This window comes from Ursus americanus, chromosome 11 (genome assembly GCF_024610735.1).
Source record: "Ursus americanus isolate L20-20 chromosome 11, mUrsAme1.1.p, whole genome shotgun sequence".
Lineage (NCBI taxonomy): Eukaryota > Metazoa > Chordata > Mammalia > Carnivora > Ursidae > Ursus > Ursus americanus.
In genome coordinates, this window is record NC_142137.1 from 39,020,252 (window position 1) to 39,041,657 (window position 21,406).

A 21,406-nucleotide genomic window follows, 5' to 3' on the forward strand; every position below is an offset into this window, starting at 1 on the left:
CAGGGGAGAGGTGGGAGGGGAAGGGGCAAAGGGAGAAGCAGACTCCCCACTGAGCAGGGAGCCCTTTGCAGGTGCTGTACTCCATCCCAGGGCCCTGGGATCATGACCTAAGCCAAGGCAGATGCTTAACTGACTGAGCCACCCAAGCATCCCATTCAGGACTCTCTTAACACAAAATAAGCTTTTTTTTACCATTATATTTAGGATAGCTTTACACTCCCCCCCCATGACTCAATTCGCAGTTATCCTGTTTCTTTACTTGAATTTATTTTTCTCCATATGTTAATTGCTACACTGATATTTTTATATATTTATGTATGTGTTATTCATTTTCCCTACTGCATGATGAACTCTCATAAAGGCAGGAATGTTGCATATGGCACATAGTAGATGCTTGATAATTATTGTATTATTTACTTATTTATCTACTTATTGGTTTAGTAAAAATAATTAACTCAGATAAAACAAAACCAATATGGGAAACACAATTTTTAAAAAATAATAATTCAGAAAACTATGAAAAGTTATAGCCCAGAAACAATTAAAAAATATTAGGCATACAAAAGCAATAATTAGAGAAGAATAACTCTTAAAATTCAAAATATTAAAAATAAAATATATAGTTCAACATAACACTGCAAGGAGTTGGTAAAGAAAATCTCCAAGAGAGTCAAGAGAAATGTAAGATATGAAAAATGGGAAAGAAAAGGTAAGAATGTAAGAGGTCAATCCTGGAAGTCAAATGTCTGACTAACAGAAATTTATATAGTAACAGAAAAAGTAGAAAGAAGGGAATAATTTAAGATGAACTGCAAGAATGTTTTCTGGAATGGAAGGAACAGTCTCATGATTGAAAGGCCCTCCAAATGCTTTATGAACTAAATGAAAAAAAAAAAAGCCATCAAAGTATTGCTTATAGAATTTCAGAACCTGAAGCCAAAAGATTTTCTACTTATATAAACTTCAAAAATATATGGAACCAAAATAAGTTGGAGGGTATACACATTTTACACATTTTATTTTATTTTTTTCATTCTAAATTTATTATTTGAGTATAGTTGGCACACAATGTTACATTAGTTTCAGGTGTACAACATAGTGATTAAACAACTCTATACATTATGCTGTGCTCACGACAAGTGTAGCTACCATCTGTCACCATACAACACTATTACAATACCATTGATTATATTCCCTATATTGTACCTTTTACTCCCAAGACTTATTCACTCCATAACTGGAAGCCTGTATCTCCTACTACCCTTCACCCATTTTGCTCATCCCACCCATTCACCTTCCCTCTGGCAGCCATCAGTTCTCTGTATTTACAAGTCTGTTTCTGCTTTTTTGTTTGTTTGTTTATTCATTTGTTTTAGTTTTTTAGGTTCCACGTGAGTGAGTATACACATTTTAAAACCTAAAAACAATATTTTATATTATTAATGAATGTATAAACATTTAATAAAACTATGAAAAACTTTCATGAGAATATTAATCCAAAATCATGATAGTAATCATCTATGAAGGAGAGAGGGAAATAATATTTAGGAGGAGTACAGAGATAGCATTGTTTATATTTATAAAATTTTATTTAAAAAATAACAGCAAGCAAATATAGCATAAGGTTTAATGAGTCTGAGTGATGGGTATAATGATTTTGCTGTACATACCCTCTACACTTTTCAAAGTTTTTGAAATATTTCACTATTGAAAACAAAATAATGTAAGAGATCAGAAAAAAGAAAACAGGTTACATAAAAAATTGCAGGAAACAAAATGGTATCAGGTTTCTAAACTGTTATAACAGAAACCAGAAGATAATGGAGAAATATTCACCCACTCTGAGAGGAAATCATCTTCAACCAAGAAGCATATATCCAGCCAAAATATCAATCAATTAATATAAAATCTTAATGAAATCACGTAAGGCTTAACATCATTCACCTATTCTTAGGAAACTAGTGAATTTTGTACTCTGTGAAACAAGGAAGAAAACCTAGTAAGAGACTTGAGAGCTGTTAAGAAAAATTGCACTGGACAATTGTTAAAAATAGCAAGACACGTTTTCTTAACCGCTATGGTAGGGAAGAGAGATGTCAGTACAGAACTGAGCTCAACTCCAAGTGAAACAGGCAAGAAAGATTTTATTTATGAATTTTGCAACAGGGGACAGAACTTAAATTCAATTCCACTGAAACAAAAGTTGGGAGGATTCGTAAATGCTGGGCTGAGCTAATGGAAAAGTACCTGAGGGCATTGTGGGGGAGGTTAGTCAATGTGATTAGGCCATCTGTGTTTGTTAATTGTTTCTTCTCAGAGTTAGGCTTCTACCCATCCACAGAGACTGAGAGATAACGATGCTATCTTTCTTGACAATTACATTTCAAAGAAATGGCTCCCAGGGCCTTGAGAAAGACATTCCTGAGTTTTAGAAAATTTACATCTTGAAGGAGCAAAGGAAGAATTTATAATTGCAAGTTTTCTAAAGAAAATGTTCTTAGGAAAGTGAGGTCAAGGCCTGTATTCAGGAAGAAACCTAAGTTTAGTCAAAAGTTTAGTCAAAGTGATGGCAATATTGAGGTCATCTTAGTCAAATACAGGCAACTGGGGAATCCAACATAAGAAAGAACTAATGATATTAAGTGAAGTCCAATGTCCAAATTTATGCATCAATTGCATAGAGCCTGATGAGAGCAGAAGCCTGTGGGATTCCAGTTCAGAGGTCTCCAGGAAAAAACAGACAAAAAAGGAATCTATTGGTTCTAAAGTGTTAGACCATGTAGAAGTTAATATTGAATGAGTTTTACAGTTCTGTTGGTCAGTTTAAAAAAAATTAGTGATAGAAACAGTACAGAAAGACAGTGGAAAATATGCCACAAAAATGTAAAGAAATCAATAACAGATAACTGGAAAATCCCCAAATACTTGGTAATTAAAGGTATATTTCTAAATAACACATGGATCAAAAAAGAAATCTCAAAAGAAGCTCAAACTTATTTTGAATAAATTAAATGAAAATACAATATATCAAGCTATGCAATGCAGTGAAAGCTGTGCTTAGAAGGAAATTTATAGAATTGAATGCTTATATTAGAAAAGAAGAAAGATCTAAAATCAATAACCAAGCTTCTATCTTAAGGTACTGGGAAAAGCAGGGCAAATTAAATCCAAAGTAAACAGAAAGAAAAGAAATAATAAAAATTAGAGCAGAAATAAAGTCCAAAACTGGAAAAGAATGGAGAAAATCAGTTAAATCAAAAGCTGGTTCTTTAAAAAGATGAATAAAATTGATAAGCCTTTAGCCACACTAAGAAAAAATTAAAGAAGACACAAATTACTAATATCAGAAATAGAAGAGGGGACATCACTACAGATCCCATTAACGTTGAAAGGATAATAAAGGAATATGATTAACTCTATGCTCACAAATTTAATAACCTAGATAATCTAGACAGATTCCTTCAATGACACAATCTACCAAAACTGACACAAGAAGAAATAGACAATTTTAATAGGCCTATATCTATTAAAGAAATTGAATCAATAATTAATAACTTTCCAAAACAGAAAATACCAGGCTCAAATGGGTTCACTGGTAAATCTACCAAACATTTAAGAAATCATACCAATTTTCCACAATCTCTTCCAGAAGATAGAAGCAGATGGAAAACTTTCTAACTCAGTCCATGAAGCAAGCATTAACCTAATACCAAAACCAGACACAGACATTACAGGAGATGAAAACTACAGCTCAATACCTCTTACAAATATAGATGCAAATAGCTTTGACAAAATATTAGCAAAATGAATCCAACAATGTACGAAAAGAATTACACACCACAACCAAGATGAATTTAAGTCAGATATTGAAGACAGGTTCAACATTCAACAATCTGTTAATGTAATCAGAAAGTGTAGACACTTTTTGTTTGGCCATTTGCAGGTAGCTCCACCCACAGGCTTTCTTTTAAGATTTATCCGGCCTGAGCCAGAAGCTAGTCTGCTGTATCTCCCAGGTTGCAAGCCTTTGTCAATAGACTGGAAAGAAAATTTACTCACTCCCTCCATGGAGATCACGTGACTCATTCCATAGCTCACTCCAGAGGACTCATCCTTTCAATCTCTAAACCCCCGGCCACTTCAGCTGAACCCTTTCAGGCATTCGGTGTGAGTGAGTGTTCAAGGTCACAAAACCTGATTTAAGATAATTTCTATGCAGCATCTACCTAGTTAATCCAATACCTCATTCTGGAGTGAGAATACTTGGTATTTATTATCTTGTAGCACTATCACTGAGAGTGAACTAATTCCATTTTCTACCACTGACCCTCTCTGTTAGGATTCATCTTCCCTTGACTTACTGTGTAACAGAATGTGTTTGTTTCCTTTTAGTCATTCTCTTTCTGGAAGACAGCATGTGTCTGTGTGCTATTAATAGCTCTATGCTTGTGTGTGTGATTATAAGCTCTCTAAGTGCAGAAATCTACATTCTATTCCATTTATAGCTACACATTACCTAACATGCTGAACTTCATCTGAAGAGTTGTTGACTTACTATCTCCACCCTGGAAGAATTTCTAATATTTCCTAAGGAATATTATGAACAACAAATATTATGTTTTATTGACTAAAGATCTTACAAATTTTAGCTTTAGCCACATTATGTTAAATTTTGCCAAATTGAAGTACAGCTTTAATATTTAAATGTGTAAAAGGGAAATATTCAGAGGTTGAAAAAGTAGCTGATTTAAAATAAGATGAACTTCACATGATTAGATAGTTTAAATCACTCCTTTTGTAATATTTTAAGTCCCCACAAGTAAGGACTCTTCAGTGCTACAAATAATGTCAGTCATTGATAATTTTACCAATAAATATTTTTATTTATGTTATTGTAGTCAAGCAAACTTCATAAATAGAATCTATAGACACATAACTTTCAAGCGGAACTAATAGTTTTACTTGGGATGCTTCCTTTCTGTCCATAAAATATGGTGAGGGGAGGGGGAAAAAAACCACATTTCCCATTGGAACACTCCAAGTCAGTCCCAAAAAGCTGACTAACATTTATAAAGTAATTCTCATCCTTATAAATTACCTTGTTGCAGGAAACAGACCTTATCCTGACTTTTAATATTTCAATGCACCGATCTTGGTGGATGGAGAATGGACCAGGATGTACGGTGACTTCAGTGACACCTGCACCAGACTGGGCCCCAGAAGACCATCGCTACATCACAGTCTCAGGGTGTTTTCTGGAGTACCAGTACATAGAAGTGGCTCACAGTTCCCTCCAGATTGTCCTCGCAGTAAGTGTTGACCGCCAACCACTCCTAGTGCTTCTGAAGTTGTTTTATTTCCCTGCAAATTTAATGCACACAAATGGAATCTGGATAAAGTGTGGCTATTTGCTTTTTTCTAATTAAGGCCCCGTTCTGTAGGGATTTGTCAGGTTAAACCAGGGTGTAGTAAAATGTCATCAATCAGTAAATCAGTAAGTAGGCTTTGGCATCTTCAGCATTTTATATAAGAAATCCAACCAGTCAAGGTTTGATCATTTGGCTTTTGGTAAATAAGACTTTTCCAAAGATTCCTGCAGAAAGATCAGAGAGTCTTCACAACTAACATGCTACAGTGCCTAAATTTATAAGATTTCAATGTACATTTTTCCTCAAGTACTTCTTTCTGCCTGTGCTTCTAGCCCTGGGAATTCTCCTCTCCGTTTGCCCATATTCTTCTTCCCAGATTTTGCCAAAGTACCATGCATCACCTTCTATCATTTCCCTGCTTTTTCAAAACAATTCAGCTTTTCATAAATTCTACTTCTAGGACTATCATGCCTACATTTTTCATAGTATTAAACTGATCAATACCCCTCCTTCTACCAGGGGACGTTAGGAGTTTGTATTTGTATACAGTATTTATAGAGCATATTTGTATAATATATGTCTGTTATATAAAACATATTATTTTGTGGGGCATCTGGGTGGCTTGGTTGGTTGAGTGCCCCACTCTTGATTTTGGCTCAGGTCACGATCTCAGGTTATGGGGTAGATCCCCGGCTAAGGCTCTCTGATAAGCAGGGAGTCTGCTGGGGATTCTCTCTCTCCCTCTCCCTCTGCCCCTCCCCTGACTCATGCTCTCTCTTTCTCTCTCAAATAAATAAATAAATAAATATTTTTTAAAAATGTATTATTTTATGTTGTATCACTATGACAAAGAGATTAAATAAACACATCCTTTTCTCAAGAAGGATTTTTACTAAGGCTAAATGTGTAATTTTGTAGGATTTATAAAGGCAACTTTATTATACGTGTCTCCATCTATTTCTTACATATCCTATATGTACAGATCTACATATATTTTTCTTAGACTCCATGTAGATCTGAAACCACTGTGCATAGCCTTAAGATTGTTAATGACAAATAATGCAAATAGAATCTGCTTTTTGAGTCTTTCTTCAGTCAATTACTTTGGAAATGATGTTAACTCACAATTCTTAAATAATGAGACATAACACGTTCTGGATAGAATGGCATCAATTAGTTCACATAAAATTCTTCTGGAACTAATAAAACCATGTGAATGTCTATGTATTAGATTATGTAACTAATATATAGTTACTAATTTTTTAAATGAAGAATGTATATATACACTCACACATACATACACATACACACACATAAATTACAGCAGGCTAAGTATTCTGTGCTCGTAAACATTACTAAATCCTTGTGACGAAAAACCGTAAAGGGTTATTCTTGTGGGTCGGTAGAAGGTTCTGCCGATCACTGTCAGTAAGAAAACAAGGCTGGTGGGGCAGCCGCCACCTCAGTCATCGTGGGTCGCCACGCCAGGGAGCACAGGTCGATCTGGAGTATCTACACCAGCACAAAAATGCTTCTCCCTGAGAAGAGAAGATCATTGTTCACAGTCCATTGTCTAGAACTAATCACACAGTCCCACCCAACCGCAAAATGGCCAAGAAGAAGGGAGAATGTAAATTTTGGGAGATCAGCATAAATTATTTCCACAGTATTTGAATTATGTTTTGGCTAAAGCATTGAGTGATCTCCCTTGAATATGTGCAACCGGAGACACTTCTTAACAAACACACCCTTCTACAACACTCTTAAACTCTAAAACTGTTCATTTTAATTATCTTGAAGTAAAACTAAGTTAGATTTGATGGGATGGAAAAAGTCATTTCATTATTTAAAATCCATTTGGATGAAGTATTCATTCTTACAAAGGAAAAATAACACGTTTCTGGCATTTGGGGACAGATAATATATTAGAGGGGGATTTTAGATAAAACATCCCTTCATTGGAAGTCCCTTTTTTACTGTACCCACGCATTTTGGAAAACTCCCACTTCTAGGTCAAGGATGCTGTAAGGGTATAGTTTATGTGCATGGATACTTACATGTGACTGTTTTAGGGAGTTAGTTGAATTAATGTGTGTATGTATAAACTATATTCATAGATTTATTATACCCACATAAAATTTTGGCACACAGGCAATCTGCATAAATAAATAAATAAATAAATAAATAAATAAATAAATAAATAAATAAAGGACATGAGGCTGACATGCTGCCCAAAGTAAAATCATCTGTAAATGCCAAGTGGCTAGAATGCAAAGATGGAAGAAGTGCCCTGAAGAGCAGATGTGACTGATAATTCAATCTACTGGCTCTCACTGCTGTCTGCATTGTCCCTATTTGAGTAGAGAAATAGTTTGAGCAAGCCATCACAGAATGTGGTATCTTTACTTCTCCCCTTTCCACCTGTTCGTCCTCCCGGCGGCGCATTTTTCTTTGGCAATGCTGACTGTGGATCACCTGAGAGTCAGTTAGCAACAGTGTACCCAAGCCAGTTACCTGGAGCATTTTCAAAACCCTTTTTGTCTTTGGGCTTGCTGTTGTCTAGCCAGCCTCAGGCTGAAAGCATCTGCTGTACAGAAAACCTAGCATATCTTAACTAGAGTTTTAGAATGGAAACCAAAATGGGACTTACCGTGAACAATTTTTTCTGCCTACTAATTGGAAGCCTGCCAACTAGATTTTTCTATAGTCATTCTGATCACTTCTACTATCCTGATTAAGAGATGAAATGGTGTCTTCAATCTATGCTCCTCCCCTTTTCATGTTACCCAAATAATCCCCCAGACAATCCAACATTCAACTCAGTCGGGTCCGCTGAACCCTTCCTGAGTGCTTGTCCCCTGCTGGCATCTTGAGAAACAAATGACAGGATCCCTGACCTTGACAATGTCACAAATCAAAAATAGGGTGAGATTCTTCCTTAGAATACAAACCGGGTACAAATAGGTATATTTTGGGGACATGGTAGACAGAGAATACAGTTTGTGCAGTTTCTGGAGTAATGTCTTCTTAGCTCCACCTCGTTTTCTGTAAAGTCAGCTAACTTCCTGTTCTCCTTGCTTCCACCAGTCTTTGAAGCCGCCCTCTCTTCCAGGATGTCTGGCTGGGATCTGCTTTCCCAAACTGCTCTCTCCCAGCTACTGCTCTTGACTCACTCCAAATCTCTCTAGCTCATTTCCTCCAACTTCACCCAGCCTTTTCTTCACAGATTCCTGACCCCTGGCAATCCTGTCGGCCTGTTGTTCGATTTTCTGCCAATCAACTCCTAGCTGATTTGGAAATTAGCATTCACAAAGCCCACATTTGCAATGCACATACATAAGATATCTTCCATCTACAGCCAAAGGAAGATGAGTATAATACCCACATAATTGGGAAGAGGGGCTATTAATCACACAGCCTCCAGCCGAGCAGAGAGGACCGCCAGAACACCGTAATGATGAGCCAGGTGTGAGACTTCTAGCCTTCTCCTCCTTTAGTAGCATTTTCTTCTAGTTAGTATCAGATATCGCATTTAAAAGGAATACAGGTGTGCACAGCTTTAATAAAACAACAACAAAACCCACACTTACAAAATAGATCAAGTAAATATGTATGGAGAGCCAGGGAGGAGATGAACTACAGAGATGGTGTTGTTCGCATTACAAAAGAATTAAGCCGATTTCTTCAAACGACATGTGATTGCAACTGCCTGGTTTACAAAATGTGTTCACAGGAATTAAATCTTTAGATTTGCGTCACAGTCCTGTGAGGCTGCAAAACAGGTGAAAAGCCTTTCCCAAGATGTCTTAGCTAGTAAATAGGGAGGATGGACTTGCTGACCCAAGTGTTCCTCTGATACCAAGGCTAGGAATGAGACTGCAGCCTGAGAGGAGCAGCAGCTGGTTAAAAATGGATTCCTGAAACCCCCAAATTCAGGGTTCTTCAGTGGCAACGAAAGCCATGATTAATTAGCCATGTCTGCCGTGGGGGAGGGGAGTGGAGGTGTGTGTACCTCACTTCCCATGACCAACAGGATGAACGTGGAAATGTAAATAAATGAAGCTTTAAGGAAAAATATTTATAGCAGTAAGGAAGTAACTTTATGTTTTAAAATATATGTTACAGTTTCAAATAAAACATTGGAAACAAAACAAAAAAAAAACAGAAACAAATACTTAATCCCTCTTTTTTCTGATTCCCTCCAGAGGACCAATATCTCTAAATTTAAGCTAAGCCTCTCCAACCAAAATTGCTGGGTTTTGTTTTCCTTAATTTCCTTTACTTCCAACACACTTCTAAGTTCACAGCAGATTGATTAATATTTTTAGGATACCAGCAGAGGATACTGGTAAAAACGTTAATAAGCTTACTATTTTCCACAACTATAAAAATTGGCTAAGGAACCATATACAAATTAACAGGAACATCATAAATGACTTTAGAAAAGGTTCTAATACCTGGTGCGCTGTTCATAGCTAAAAACAGGATCACTATCAAGTTCATCCTTCAGTCATGTCTATTCCCTATTCAGAAAACTTTGTATTTTTTAGAATACGTAAAATAATGGAAATCATTGTTTAACAGATAGTAAAAAAAATTTTTTTGAAGATAAAATGTGCCTTCACATGGATGGAGCCACAGATGTTTCCAATTATTCCCAGTTAATGATATATATTTGATATTTGGCTTGTTCAGACTTGCTTGGGAATAGCATTGGTGAGGACTTTTCAAGACTTCAAAAGACTTTATCCAAGTTAATCTGGGATTGTGCTGGGAATGGCACAGGAATATTTCTTTGGACGTTGATGGAGTGCATGGTGCATGGACGAAAGTGAGTTGCCTTATTGCTCACACTGCACTTTGATGCCTTCTTTAATCTGGGAAAGACATATTCACAAAGATTTTGGTGGTCAAAGATTTGGGTCCTGACTTTAATGTAGCTTGTGACATTGCTCTTCAAGTGGTAAATAGTAAATCTGAGTGACGAACTTGCATTGTTTTGAAGGGATGCATGTTTTTAAATGAAAGAAGGTGAATTTCAAGTCACGGTGGTATTCAAATTTCATTGTATGGGTTTCAAAGACTAATATGGCTCTTTAAAAGATATTAATATTTATAATATGCCAAAATAAATAGCCCTTTTGCAACTATTCAAAGTAATGACGAGGGGGTGCCTGACTGGCTCAGTCAGTAGAGTATGGGATTCTTGATCTCTGGGTCATGAGTTGGGTATAGAAATTAAAAAATAATAATAAAATGCATTTTTTAAAAAAATTAAAAATGATGAAAAATATCAAGCATCAATTTCAAATGTACAGAGCTTTTAAGTGGATTATTAAAAATTCTTTCATGTTATATGGGAGTGGAAATGCTTAAAGGCATTTAAGTATCAAATTACTCTAAAACAGTGGTTCTTAATGCTGGCTGAGAATAGAAATTATTTACTCACTTGTTTAAAGGATTACCATAAACATGACCTACTTCTGGAAATTCTGTGCCCTTAAGGCTTGAGGTAGGACCTAGGTGGGTGTCATTTTGAAATTTTTCACCAGAAATATCAGTGCCTTCCCTTTCTTTTCACTACTGATCCCTCTATTGTCCTGAATTGCTCAGAAACACATGGTGTATGGTCAAAAAAAAAAAAAAAAAAGATTCTGTAATACTAAAATGGTACCAGAGCTGCAGTTGCTCCATCAGCTCCTGGAAATGACTTTGAGAGTCATTTCCCTTCCAGGATTGCAGAGTCTACCCTGTGATCAAGTACTGAATCTGTGAATCGACTCTGTGTCTGCCGTACCTCCACACCAAAGAGTGAGTGAGTGTGGAGCCCAAACTGAGTCTTCTGATTCCTAGTCCAGCGTCCATGACTCTACAACAGTTTTCTTCTTAGGACAGAATTGCTTGCTGCCTGTGATGGAAATGGACAGAATAACAAGCACTCGGTTGCTTTCCTAGGTCCTAGGATGGTCAACAACTTTGCCGCTTGGCTTTGAATGTCATACATGCTGCCCAACTCTAGTTCTCCTGGGTTCTCAGACACATAGACCTACTTGTCAAAAGGTAGTAATAAGAAATGAAATAAATGTGATTTATCTTTCTGTAACATCAGAATAATTTATACAAATATCACAAAAATATGGGAAGAAGAACCAAATCGCCATTTTGAACACAGGATTTTTCCAATGACAAAAGTTACGGAAATCAGAGAATGAAGGCAATAAATAGCTCAGGAAAGGACATTTCTTGGCACAGTTGAGGGCTGCAAAACATATAAACAATAGTGCACAAATTAATTTTAGAGCCTGAACTGGGTTATTCCTATATAGTAAGAAATACCAAGATGTACTGATACTTCTGAAATGGGCACGTGTTTAACGTTCTAATCTACTCTCACTTCCTCTAGACAATAATAAAGACACTTTGACACTGTCACTCATAGCGTAGGACCCTGATGTCTTATCCACAATTATCAATCAAGTTTTGGTAAAAAATAAACCCTGAGTAATCCGTTCTCATGGTCTTTTATTTCTGAAAGGTGCCCTTGTAAATTAGTGAACAGTTCTGCGTGTCCACAAAGAAGCAGAGTACAAGAACTTGAATAGCCTCTAAAGTCAGATTAAGTCTAAGACATTTTTTGCTCTTAATATTCTCTGGTATTCCCTACATGCAAAGTCAGAAATATAAGGTAACATATTCACAGTCTGGGAGTAACAATCCTTAAATCTTACACTCAGCTGTATAATAAACTATTTTGTAATTATGAACTAAATGAGATAATTCTTAAGAAATTGCCTGAAAACAATAAAGGCAGTGTTATTTCTTTTCTCCTTAGCTCAGTATCTTCCACTGCTTATTGAGAATACTATGATTTTTTCAGATGAACTCACAGTGACATGCAAAAATGAACTAAATCTCACTAAGTTTACTCACTCCCCAGATACGCCTGTGATTCTTACAGCCAGTGTGATACTATTTAGTGTACCAACACACTAGCCTACACAGGGGCAAGTTTTATCCCATATCAACCATTATCATCAGTGTGCAATATCTGCTTTTCTACGTAATGTTTGAAGCACTTGCTTACCCCTGAAGCATAATATCCCTTGATCTGTGAGATGCTTAGCACACCCTGGACTATGAATGCCAGTTTATTTAAGATGGTAGTGAGGATTATAAATTGCAACAAATTACCAAGAACCAGGTTTTCTTTGAAAGGTTTTCTTTGTACATGAACCATGTACAATTCCATTTCCTATATTTAATCTTATAATTATAAACTTAGCTCAGAATAAATAATAAGGTATATTAAATCAGAAGTTATTTCAGAAAAATAAGTATATGTAAATATAGTAAAATAGAGTAATTTTTGAAAAACATGACAAGCTATTGGCCTTGAACAAAGGGTTACCATCTTCCTTTGTAATATATAATATCATTGTCTTTTAGGATGTCTTTCCAGTCATGATCATTTATAATGATAAAAAAGGTTTTAAGAAATAAGTCTTTGATGGCTATTTCCCTTTCACTGGAACTTCTAAACACAGTGGCAGGATAATAATAGTGGAATGTGTCAGTGTTTTCAAATAACAACAAGGCATTCTCAAAGGAAGCATGTAAAGACGATTGATAATGACAGCTATAAAATGAGGGATAATTTATTGTTTAGCATGTTATACTTGAATGAAAAAGAGTAAAAATATGGGCAAACACACTTAAGCTAAATAATGTTTACATAGTAGAAAAAGAGCCATCTGTAATGTTCCTCCTGTACCTTTTGTGTTTACCAATCCTATAAATAGGAGTTTAAACTCTACTATTCTCGACCCACACATTCTACTAAACAATTGGGTATATGATGCCTGGTCTTCACTCTCCTCCTGCCTATTCCTGCCCTTACAGCATTATGGTTGCTTTTGCCCCAACTCTATCATTTGTTCCTCTCTGACCTTTGTTGTTCCTTTCTGACCTTCGTTGTGACTCTCAACCTATTGTCAAATTCCCTGAGAATCAAGACCAATTTTTTTTTTTTAGAAAAGCAAAAAACATTTTACTAAAACGTAAGATCTACCGAAGTTTCCAGACAAGCCATACAAAATGATCACAAGCTTCATGTTGAAGGAAGGATTCTACACTTGACAGCAAAGTCCGGTGTTATTAGTGAGGGCTGTGATGTTTGTTTAATGTTCCCATTTTGGTTCAAACAATCAAGCTTGTCCATGTACAGCATCTAAATAAAGTTAGACTTGGCTAGAGAGCATATTCTAAAGAACTAGTTAGCTGCTTTTAACCAATGCAATTAAAGCACCATAAAAAAAGGGGGAAAGGTTAGGGTTAGGGTTAGACCACAACTTTTTGCACACATATGTCTATCACTTGTAATTTCCTGCTAACTTTATTCACAATATTATATTGTTATGGTACCTAATGAGGCAGCTACTTGTCACCTGATGATTTTGGTTAATGCTAATGGCAAATATGGCTGCAAAGTCAAGGACTGAATTAGAGAGTATCATGCCTCCAAGAACATTTTGGTTTTCTTTATCTCTTCTTTTATTCTGAAATGTCTACCTTGCTGTCCTCTCCTTATTGATTCTTAGTCTCTCCACCTTTTAAGTTTAATCAGCTCCTTTCTTATCAGCAACTTTATAAATACAAATTGTTTCTTTTACCTCGAACTATCCGGTGTCTTCCAGTCATTTATCTTCACTTTTCCATCCATTTTCCATAACTGTATTGATTTCTTTCTTCATCACAGAATTATGGGCAGATTCTCTCTCTTTTTTCTAATTTCTAAATCTTACAAATGATATTTGCTGTAATTTTATACCATTCTCTTAGTTACATATCATGTTTAGGTTGATTTAGTCCTAATATGTTATATCTGTTACAATGAAAATCAATTTTAAGTGAAATTATACTGTGAGGTACAAAAAATTTCCATGTCAGTGACCCAGCAGTTGTTCATGTATTCATTTTCAGCAATGTGCTTAGTTCACAAATTTAGGAAAGTCTGTGTTGCTTACAAATTAAAAGGCTCGAAACAAGTTGTCAAAGGAGGTTGAATACTAAAAAGATGGTAAAGGAGTGGCCAAAGCTAAATGAGAAAATATGTTTAGCCCCTCCTTTATTGTCCTTCAATTGTGAGTCTGAGGTCTGAATTAGAATCACGTAGCCACGTGGTACCCACATTCTTTTTTTTTTTTTTTTTTTTTTTTTTTGGTTCAAAGCTTTAGAGTTGCTGTGGTACTTAATCTGGAACTGAGTTGGAGGGACTTTAGAATCATATTAACGAAGATATAACTTTATGCATCATCATTGTCACTATAGTGTATAAAACAATTTCACACGTAAACCACTGTGTTGGGTCAACAAGTCTGTGAGGCAAACAGGGTTAACTGTGAGCACCCTGCCAGTGTGACTGGAAAAATTATCTGAACATTTAATTTATAAACTACAAAACTATTGAAAGCTCTATTTCAATATCTCTGCATGAACATTTACCTGAGATTAATCTTCACTTTTATTTTCTTTTTGTGAACCATTACAGATTCTTTTTCCCTTTAAACCCCATATGCTTACAGATGTTAATCTCTAGAGAAGGACCCCGATTCTCCCACCAAAGGCAGTTTGTTGCTTGGCTTTGCTTCGCAGAGACCCAGTCAGAGGCTCTGATGACAGATAGTGTGCTTGTCAGCTTTGCTTCATGAATCTAAAGAAAATGGAACTCATCAGAAGCTGAGCCTCAAGCACCACCTGTGCCTCTTACTGGGGCCTTTCCACACTAGGATTGGCGGGGGTCTCCGTCTTTCATCATTTGGTTCACCGTCAGAAAGAGAAGGGAGCTGTTGCCCTGTGAGGTAGCACTCAGCAGACTGCTCTATTGCAAAATAAACAAACAATGTATTTTTAGGGCACCACCTGCAGCAAGCAGCTGTACCAAACAGAGCAGAACCACGAAGGATGTGATTTGTTCCATTTACCATGAAGCCTTGAGGTTTAGAAGAGAGGGAGGAGAAGGTTCTATGTATACAACCCACACATCCGCAATTTCAACTGAAGCTGATTTTTTTTCTTTTTTAGATTGGAATTGAAGTATCATTATATCTCTCCTCCTTTCCCACCCCGCAACCTCTGGTTGAAAACAATTCTATTATTGGGGTTATAACTGTTAACTGAGAAAATCATTTTTCTCTGCCAGTAAACTTCCTCTTCCATTCAAGGGCAATTTTCTCTCAAGCAACCTATACTTAAATGCCAACATCTGCTATATCTAAGCTGTATATAAATGGTGTCTGGCATTTACATGATGCCAATGACATGATTAGAGAAACTCACACACTTGGCTTACATAGAATTTTCTTCTTATCGTATAGCTTTCATCTATTTCAGTCCTCCTTCAGGATCTGTCTGCCTCTCTAAATGTGCCACGCAAGTCCAAAATACTCTGAAAGCTGAACTTTTAACTCTTATCCTGATCGACAGTCAACTCTTGTATTAACTCCTACCTTTCCGGGCATTAAAGCTGTATAATGCCTCATGTTAAAATTCCCCCATATATGAGTTGTCTGAGAACCCAGAATTTTGAGGCTGAGGCAAGGGATATTTTAAGTACTTGCTTTTTTCCCAGATTTAAAAATCTCCTCATTCTCTTAATGGCTATTGATTCTGACCTCACAAACCAAAGTCACCATTTCATTTTGAGTTCTTCTAGGTGAGCAGGGATAAATATAATTAAATTATGGATGACTCTGGAAGCAATCCAGGTAGTTACAAATTGAGGTCATTTTAAGTACAGAGAGGGACAGTTACCTTTAATATTAGATTGGCCATCAAGAACCATATACTGTTTAGCTTTTTCTTGAAAACAGACACATTTTAAAAAGAGAAATTGGTCTAAAAATTTAAGAGGTGAACTTGAATGCCATCCTTAACCTCTCTACCACTAACTAGATTCTTAGTCTGAAGGAGAAAAGTCTATTGACCATCTTTTTGTGGCTCATTAACACTCTTTGGTGGGACTTACAGATATTGCTCTGAGATTCAGAGAGGTGAGATGAAGGAATTTCAAATCTGCAATGATGCATGCCTCCAGCTAATAGAGGAAATCAAATCCTGTGAGCCACGAAACTAAGTTTCCTCTATTATTTTCACCTGCATCATTAAGATGATGATTTTTTAAAATATTGGGCACAAAATAAATTCCTGCCAAAGCAGTCTCCAAGAGTGTTGAATGTGAGAACTGCTTCCCTCTCCTTCACCTTTCTAACATATTAAAAGAAATTTTCTGGAAAAAAGCCCAGACTGGGTTTTGCTAAATTATGTCTGCTTCTGAATCCTTGTCGATCAATCAGGTTTCTACTTTATGACTTATGGGACAGTGCTTTTCACTGGGTGTCGTGGAAACTGGAAGAACGAAGGGAAGCATCCGTAGTTCCAAGGAACAGTAGAGCACCTTAGCCGGAGCACCTTTATGTTCAACAAAAGTAATAGTCAGTTCGACTGATCTTTAGTTAGTAATTATAGTAGACCAAATATTCTTCAGGGGTCTCTGGGGAATAGTAAGAGAGATAATAGAAGAAAGAGAAAGTCTTTGACCTTGAGGTTTAGTGAGTGTGGAATGAGGGAGAGGAAGGAGTAAGGCAGGTGTAACTGGATATTGAATAAGGCTAAAAAAATGTGGGTTGTAAAGGGGAGGATTCACCATTTCAGAAACTGTGTGCAGAGGTTACAGAGACAAACATTAGGCAGCTCCCCCAAGCTTCAGTTCCTCATTCCTCATCCGCAATTGGCATAACTGATTGGGTTTATGATTATGGTTATGGTTAGGTGGTAAAAAAACGCATAACCTGAAATCCACCCTCTTAACAAATTCTTAATTGTACAATCTCGTTCACTGTATGTACAGGGCTGTACAGCAGATCTCCAGAACTATTTTGTCTAGCTTGGCTGAAATTCTATACCTACTCACTAGCACCTCTCAATATTCCCCTCCCCTCAGTACCTGGCAACATGATTCTACTTTCTGCGTCCGTAAGTTTGACTATTTTAGATACCTCATATAACTGAAATCTTGTAGTGTATATTTTTCTGTGGCTGGGCTTAATTCACTTAGCATAATGTCCTTAAGGTTTATCCATGTCGTCACATATGACAGGATTGCCTTCTTTTTTTAAGGCTGAATAATATTCCACTGTATGTATATACCACATTTTCTTTATCTGTACTTCAGTCAGTGGACATTGAGGTGGCTTCCACCTCTTAGCTGTTGTGAATATACAATGCCACGAATTTCTTTGAGATTCTACTTAAAGTTATTTCAGAGAAATACCCAGAATGGGGATTTCTGGATCATATGGTAGTTGTATTTTTAATTTTTGGAGGAACTTTCATTCTGCTTTTCATTATGGCTGCAGGTGTTGCATTTCAACAACAATGTGTAAGAGTTTCTAGTCTATGTGTCCATATCCTCACCAACTCATGTCTTTTTTTATCTTGGCCGGATTGACAGTTGTGAGGTGATTTCTCATTCGGGTTTCGATTTACATTTCCCTGATGTCAATGACATTGATCATTTTTTTAAATATACCTTTTAGCCTTTGTATGATTTTTAAAAAATGTCTGCTCAAATCTTTTACCTGTTTTTAAAATTTGGGTTATTATTTTTTTGCCGTCCAGATATGGAACGCTTGTCAGATATGTGCCTTGCAAATACTATCTCCCATTCTTTAAGTTGCCTTTTTATTCTGTTGATTGTTCCCTTTGCTGTGCAGAGCCTTTTATTTGATATAGTCCCACTTGTATATTTTTGCCCTTGTTGTCTGTGCTTTCAGTGTCATTTCCAAGACCAATATTATAAAGTGTTTTCCCAGTGTTTTCTTCTAGGAGTTTTATGGTTTCAGGTTTAAGTTTTTAATTTTCAAAATTTTAATCCATTTTGAGTTGATTTTTGTGTGGTGTAAGGGCCCAGTTTTTTTCTTTTGGATGTCCAGGGTTTCCCAAAACATGTTTGTTGAAGAGTCTGTCTTTAACCATTATGTATTCTTGACACTCTTATTGAAGAGCAGTTGACTATATACGCGTGCATTTATTTCTGGGCTCTCTATTCTGTTCCATTGGTCTATGTCTGTCTTTATGCCAGTACCATACTGTTTTGATGACTGTAACTTTACAATATGTTTTGAAGTCAGAAAGTGTGAGGTCTCCAACTTTGTTCTTCTTTCTCAAGATTGCTCTCACTATTCAGGGTTTTTTGTGGTTCTGTAAACTTTTAGAACTGTTTTTTTTTTTTTTTCCTATTTCTTCCAGAAACACTATTGGGACTCTGATAGGGATTGCATTCCTCAGTGGCCCCCACCTTCCCCAGACTTGGAGTTATTTTCTTAATTTTCTTTTCAGATAATTTGCTGTTAGTGTACAAAAATACCAATAATTTTTGTATGTTTATGTTTGTATCCTACAATTTTGCTGAATTCATTTATTAGTTAGAACAGGCTTTTTGTGGAATCCTGAGCATTCTTACATGTAAGAACATGTGCATCTGCAAAGGGGGATAATTTTACTTCTGCTTTTATTTGGATGCCTTTTATTTCTTTTTCTTAGCTCCAGCTGGAATTTCCAGGACTATGTTAAGTAGAAGTGGTGAGAGTAGGCATCCTTGTTTTGTTCCTGATCTTTGAGGTAAAGCTTTCAGTTTTTCACCATTGGATGTAATGTTAGCTATGGACTTTTCCTATATGGCCTTTATTATGTTGCGGTAATTTCCTTCTATTTCTGGTTTGTTGAGTGTTTTTATCACAAAGGGGTGTGGAATTATTTCAGTTTTTTTCTTCTGAATCGGTTGAGATGATTACAAAATTTGTATTCTTTGCTCTATTAATATGGTATATCCCATTGTGTGCTTTTATAGGCTGAGCCATCCTTGTATCCCACTTGGTCATGGTGTACGATTCTTTTAATGAACTGTTGAATTTAGTTTCCTCGTATTTTATAGAAGATTTTTGCATTTATGTTCATCAGGGATATCGGCGTATAGTTTTCTTATAATGTCTTTGTCTGGCTTTGTGTTATGGATGAATGTTTGTATTCTCCTCTCCAAAATTGATATCTTGAAATCCTGCCCCCCAGTGTGGTATTAGGAGATGTGACTTTGGGAAGTGATTAGGTCGTAAGGGTGAAATCCTCATGAGTGGGATTAGTGTCCTCATAAAAGAGAAGCCAGAGAGCTTTCTTACCCTCTCTGCCACATGAAGACACAAGGAAGTCAGCAGCCTGCAACAAGATGCTTGCCCTCACCAGACACCAGCTCTGTTAAAACCAGATTTTAACACTGTTAAAATCAAACCAGTGCTTTGATTTTTGGATTTTTACTCTCCAGAACTGTAAGAAATAAATTTCTGTTTTTATAAGCCATCCATCTATGGTACTCTGTTATAGCAGCAGGAACCAACTAAGACAGAAATTGCTACTGTAACAAATGTCTAAAGATGTGAAAATGGCTTTGGAACTGAGTAATGGGTAGAGGCGGTACAAGTTTGAGGTACATGCTAGAAAAAAACCTAAATTGTTAGCAACAGAATTTTAAAGGCAATTCTAGTAAAGGCTCATAAGGAAAAGAGAATAGCTATAGAGAAAGCTTCTTCTTTGAGAATAGATATGGATGGGAAATACCTGATGAGGTCTCGGATGGAAATGGAGAATGTGTTATCAGACGATGGCTAAAAGGCAATCCTTATGATAAAATGGTAACAAATTTGGGTGACATGTTTATGTTCTAGTGCTTTGTTGGAGATAGAACTTGTGAGTGATGAAATTGGCTATTTAGCTGAGGTGATTTCTAAGGAAATTGATGAAGGAGCAGCTTGGTTCTCCTTGCCTACTAATAGTAAAATGCAAGAAGAAGGAAATGGTTTAAAGATGGAATTGTTGGGCGCCTGGGTGGCTCAGTCTTTAAGTGTCTGCCTTTGGCTCAGGGCGTGATCCCAGCATTCTGGGATCGAGCCCCTCATCAGGCTCCTCTGCTGGGAGCCTGCTTGTTCCTCTCCCACTCCCCCTGCTTGTGTTCCCTCTCTCTCTGGTTGTCTCTGCCAAATAAATAAAAAAATCTTAAAAAAAATAAAATAAAGATGGAATTGTTAAGTAAAATGGAACCAGAGCTTAAGTATTTGGAAAAGACTCAGCTAGCCAAATTTTTAAAAATTAAAAAATGTGCTCAAAAGAGAACACTAAGGTGTGGTCAGTCAATCAACAGTTTGATAAAGATATGAATACCAACCTAATCAGTCATCTCAAGAGAAGCCAGGTTCTATTCTTAAAGACAAGGAAAGAAGTACTCCCTCAAAGGCAATTCAGAGCTCAAGACTGCCACTTCTACCACAGGCCCACAGTGTGAAGGCTCATGGAGACTGGGGGGATATAAAAAGGTCTCAAAGGGTGGGGCTGCCTTTCTGATTAAGGTGAGCCAGGATGCCCCTGCCTACTGCCTCCAGGATGGGACCCCTGCAAAGAACTGCAGTGTGGGGGGTGCCTGGGTGGCTCAGTCGTTAAGCGTCTGCCTTCAGCTCAGTTCATGATCCCAGGGTCCTGGGATCGAGCCCCACATCGGGCTCCCTGCTCAGCGGGGAGCCTGCTTCTCCCTCTGCCTGCTGCTCCCCCTGCCTGTGCTCACTCTTTCTCTGTCAAATAAATAAATAAAATCTTTAAAAAAAAAAAAAGAAGAACAACAACAACAACTGCAGTGTGACCTCCAACAGGCAGAACCATGTGGGTGGGACCACCTGAAGCCATGGAGCCAGGGCCTTATCCTGGGAGACCCTTAGGTATACAACCCTTGCCCAGGAGAGCCAGAGAGACAGAACTGCCACCACAGTGGGTCCAAAGGTAGAACACCATGTCAAAAAGGATTACTCTCAAGCCTTTTGGTCTAAAGAATTTGCCTGTTAGGTTTTAGACTTACTTGAGACCATTATCCTTTTCTTCTTTTCTATTTCTCCCTTTGGAAGGGGAATGTCTATCTTATGCCTACCCCATTATTTTATTTT

General features: G+C 36.9%; 1 protein-coding gene across 2 annotated transcripts in view; it reads left to right on the forward strand.

Moving 5' to 3' along the window:
* The window catches only part of NKAIN2 (sodium/potassium transporting ATPase interacting 2), a 935,859-nt gene that overhangs the window by 764,330 nt on the left and 150,123 nt on the right, over nt 1–21,406 (forward strand). For both annotated transcript variants that reach the window (XM_087865453.1, XM_087865454.1), the window contains exon 4: nt 5,109–5,309. In XM_087865453.1, the coding sequence (XP_087721579.1) occupies nt 5,109–5,309 (201 nt within the window). The remainder of the gene's footprint in view (nt 1–5,108; nt 5,310–21,406) is intronic.